The 5086-nt window shown below is 33.4% G+C and overlaps 1 protein-coding gene across 1 annotated transcript; it reads right to left on the reverse strand.

Moving 5' to 3' along the window:
• Positions 1–262: 262 nt before the first annotated feature.
• LOC127261021 (peroxisomal membrane protein 11C-like) lies at positions 263–4743 on the reverse strand. Its single transcript, XM_051289150.1, has 8 exons — positions 4496–4743; positions 2462–2669; positions 2146–2220; positions 1995–2069; positions 1829–1909; positions 1468–1542; positions 1214–1387; positions 263–547 (listed from the first exon to the last, which is right to left on the reverse strand). Exons 2-8 carry the CDS (start codon positions 2651–2653, stop codon positions 512–514), a joined length of 708 nt encoding a protein of 235 aa, XP_051145107.1. The 5' UTR covers positions 2654–2669; positions 4496–4743; the 3' UTR covers positions 263–511.
• Positions 4744–5086: the final 343 nt, after the last annotated feature.

A 5086-nucleotide genomic window follows, 5' to 3' on the forward strand; every position in this document is an offset into this window, starting at 1 on the left:
ATCAACCAACTATTCAAATTCAACTTTTTATTATTCATAAATCCAAACCCAAAAACCCAAACCCAAAAACAAACACACCATTTCACAACCATTTTAGCTTGAAAACATCAAAATCCAAAACATAAATACAAACAGTATACCACAAGAACACAACCAAAATCCAAAAGTATTTCAACACAAATTGACCAAAACCACATATTCCCTATTGATGGCTTAAACAAGTATACATTAACAGTGCAATTTATGCAAATACGTTGCCTGATTGGTCTAATAAGCAAGTACAAATTTTATTTCATTTAGGTAGGTTAAGGTAGCAAGATATGATGATATTACACGGAAACAAAATCATCAAGGTAAGGCATGCCATGCCCATGTAATGTGAAATAATAAACCGGTGTCCAGCTGGCTCATATCAGCCAACAGTGATTCGGTTTGACCCCTACAACTTATCAAGCAAACCTTGTAATTATTTTTAAGAACACTGAAGCATGTCCATGCGATAAACCCCCCGTCACAATGTTTTGGCCTTCTGCTGCGCCGGAAGCAACTGCCCAACAAAATTACCGTCAACAACAGCATAGAAACATTGATGATCTCCCCACAATTATAATACGACTAAATCCAAGCTGCTCGACTAGAAATCATACACTCAAATCTTAAAAATGAAAGCTCGAGTTCTAATCAACTAAAGATTAACATTGTTATTTCTGATGTTCCTTCTTTATGTAAAAGAATCCCTTGAGAAATAAATAATTAAAAGTAAAATATAAATGAAACCCCTTTGGGGAAAAGTTTTACAATTTAACCAGAAATAGGCTTCGAGGTTTTTAGACAATGCAATTTACCCGTGGAGTGTTACTTGTATATTTATTGTTTCATAAATATTATAAGGATCGTGTTTTACTTAGGATGATTAGATTGAATAATATATTTTTTTATCCAACTTAATCACTTGTTTACCTCAATTGATTTAAACTAGACATCGATAAATCCGCCATAGTAATACACTGATAAGTAATATTTGTACTAAAGTTTGTATTATCTTATATTTAATCTAGTAAAGTAAAATAAATATGACATTTAGTTAATCTTATAATTATATAATCTATAGAAATAATATTAAGAATTATAATTTCATCCTATAAAGTAAATACACTCCAAAAGAGTACATAAGATTGAGAAAAGCTGCCATAAATGAATGAGGGAGTGAGACCTGGTAGCAGGAGATGAGGGAGCTTGCGAATCCAAAAGCACCGGTTACACGGGGAGTAACTTTCTTGGGTGAAAGTTGAAGCAACCCGACAGCAACAACTATGTCCAATCCGGCTTTCACTAAGGCAAGTGATCTCTCGTTAGATTTTTTAAGTTTACTGCGATATTGATCGTTCTGAAAGGACACACAGAAGAATAAGTAAGAAAATGTCATTGAAATTTCACTAGAACATGCACCAAGTTATAGAAACAGACCTTGTACTTGTTGGTATTCTTGAGCTCCTTCTCTAACTTCTTCATCGATCCGGAAAGTCTCCCAATTTCACCAATCTAAATTCATCATCCATGGAAAGCAACAGTCTTTAAGAAATGGCGAAATTATTCTTTTAGTCCTATTAAGCGTATTGGTTTTGATTTTAGAACCATAATACAAAAAGTTTCAATGATAAACACATAATTTCCAGTTGCTTGCAATAATCACATGATAAAGCATTACTAAAAAATTGACATTGAAACTCAGATCTTGTTGAACTAAGATCAAAATAACTACTTCTCGTGGTACTAAACACGAAATTTTCCTATCAATGGCACTATAGAATCCAAAAAAGTGAAATACCTCGACCAGTGTGGTGCAGATGGAAGAACCCAACCAACAAAACAGAGATATTCTTCCTAACAGTTCAGTGCGTTCTTTGTTCTGTACAAGGAAACTGAATTACTTATCCGTAGAAAAAGAGAACTTGCAAGACTCTGAAGTGAAATAGAAAAATTAAAAAACATACCTTGTATATGCCTGTCCGGCCTAGCCATACAATTTGATCTAGAAACAAGAAAGTTGACAAAAGTGCATTTTTTGACTGAAAAATCCATCGTCTCATAAGTTAGGATGTTAACAAAAGATTTGGAGTAAATAGAATATTTGAGAATGGATACCTTTCCCAACAAAATCAATGGTAATGGAGTTCCTGGAGCATTAGGACTAATGAGGGCGTGAAGATCATTAATAAACTGTAGAAAAAAAATTAGAGTTATAGAAAGTCAGCAAAGTCCATCCATGTGTTGTAACTATGCTATTAAAAGATTTCCAAAGTGATCGGTATGAGCCTGCTACGAAACCTAAATCCAGTACCAAGGAAAAAGGAACTAAAAATTAAAATTGGAAACTCATGGGCAAGTGCTGATCAATGCCTTACGAACAGGAAACTTATTACACCCAAAATAAAAAGCCCATGGTATTGCTTATGCTGACCTTGAACAATCGGAAAACTTTACGTGCTAGGCTAGTAGATTTGTCAACATTTTGTGCAGTACCAGGCTCTCCATTGCTCAAGAACTTTGAACCGTACTGTATTGCTCTGCATATCTTATCCCTTGCTTCGGCCTTGTTCAGGTACAGGACAGCAAGAGCAAGCTCTGTTCTGGCAACATCCAACGAACTCATGTTTTATTTGATGAACCTGAAAAGTAAATATGCCAGACTTCATTGACTGTGCTCAAAATTGAGTTGAGGTCTAGACCATAATAACATTACTCATGTTTCGTTTGTAAGATATTTCGAGCTTGATGTACTCAAGTTTGCAGGAAAAATGTAGAAGCAAAAATAAGCCAATCAAATCAACTTGAATGGCAATTGATTTGAGTTGTGAAATAGTCATATCCTCTTGTTTTTGTTTAAAGAATTTGTAGATTTCTTTTGTTGACAATATTGTAAAATAATAGTCGAGAGGTTTGATGTTCAACTGAATTATAGTAGACAATCTTTGGAGAGCTTACAGTTACACAACTACCTTTGGGTGGACTGAATCTTACCCATTGTGCCTTCTTATATTACATAGGGTATCACATGATTTACTACGAACCACCAAGAATCCCCAATACTCGTGCATTGTCTAATTCCCAATTGCAATTTTACTACAAAACCATAAACTAACCAAATAATTCTCCACTTCAAAACATATAAGTAATCTATAAACCAGCAAAATGAATGGTGTGCATTTTTGTGTGTTTTACTTTGCAATTTTTATTATTAAATCTTTTATTTTCCATCCATAAACATCCTAACATTCATTTTTCATATAAACCAATATATCAAACGATAGGTCCATTTTAGTATCCACATATATATAACGATATTTTTTATTTTTGTAATCTAAAGTACTTTTTTCGTCCCAAATGAAGGTATCATTTTACCATTTTTGTCTGTCCTACTCAAGAGTATCATTTCCCATAATAGTAAAAAAAATCACACATTAATACTAAAATATTATTTACTTTTATATAAATTACAAGCATAGTATTACACATATACATAAAGTATAAAAGGCAAAAATACCAAAATCATAGTACCCACTTACACTATCGAATAAAATACTATTATTTCTTATCCTACTAAAAAAATCCAAATAGACAATTTCTTCTGACGGAGGGAGTAGATAACAATAGGTTAACTTCAACCCATAACCTCCCAAGTTTCGCAATAAGGCCCGACAGTAAAATGTCACCCGAAACTTCACCCTTTCCTATTAATAAACATGCACAATGATCATTATCCAATCTAAACACTATAGACCTTAGAGAACTAAAAACTGATTTATTGCTGCAAACAACTTCTCCTGGATCGTCTAAAGGTATCATATTGCCACCAAATTTACTCGAGCACATGTGTTCTATCATTCCTAACAACCCAAAAGCAGGGAATGATTTTCAAAACCAAACATGCTAGAATAGAAGAACTTCCAAACCTGCCACCGAACAAAGCTAAAAAGCAATTCCAAAAGAGAGAATCATCCATGTTCAGTCACATAAGTAAAGATAAAGGGTAAGATGTTCTGCAATTACATTAAACAGACATCTACAAGCAACTTTCAGTCACTGCAATTCCATTGAAACTCCATCCACCAAATCCGGTACATAGAAAAAAACACTCAATTGCATCATTTAATCCATAATTCCGTTTTTCTCGAAACCCCCCAATAATCGAAGCAAAAAAAAAAAACTATCTATAACGATGGATCTTCAACACATCAAATCAAACCGTAACGAATTAGGGGAAACAAAATTGAATCGCAGCAATCGATTAACGACCGCATCAGTAACTTAAAATATTGAATTGAGCCACGCGGAAGTAAGACCTAATCTACAACGTAACGAACCACAAGAGAAACCAGTTCAGAAACACAAATCACCTAATCTACAACGTAACGAAGCACAAGAGAAACCAGTTCAGAAACACAAATCAAACAAACGAATCGCGAAAAAGGAGTCGCCATGAATTCAATCGTACCTGAATTGGAAGAGCAACGAAAATCCTGATAAACGCAAAAGATAGGGTTCACTGAAAAAGCCCTCCTCCTTCCAATTCCCAACCCCCAGTGGATATCTATATATATCGCAAATCAGTACGCAACTAATACCGGGGTTCGAGCCGAGGCCTTATGCCTCGAAATTCACATCCGCAGTTTATGGAAAGTTGATTTTCTTGGCTTCACCTGCTCGTCTGCAGATAAACACCAGCCTGGCGGCGGCTGGTCGAGTGTGTTTGGTCTTAATTTTTAAGGATAATGGTTGGCGTGGATTTTTATTTTTTTTATATAATATACAAATTTAAAACTAATAAAAGCTTAAACACAAATAATTATTTAATAGAGGTTTAATATAATATTTTAATAATACTTTATTTTAATTTTTTCATAAAATTATTAGTTTGTGTATTTTTTTACCATATACTTTTATTTTAGATTTTTTTTCTAAAAAAAAAAATATCACATTTAATTGTTGATAATTTTTTCAACAATACACAGTAAAGTTTGAAAATATTATGAAACTTGAATAATTAACTTATATGTAGAACAAAACAATAAAGACATGAAAATAA

This window comes from Andrographis paniculata, unplaced genomic scaffold, assembly GCF_009805555.1.
Source record: "Andrographis paniculata isolate CXL003 unplaced genomic scaffold, ASM980555v1 Contig62END, whole genome shotgun sequence".
Taxonomy (NCBI): domain Eukaryota; kingdom Viridiplantae; phylum Streptophyta; class Magnoliopsida; order Lamiales; family Acanthaceae; genus Andrographis; species Andrographis paniculata.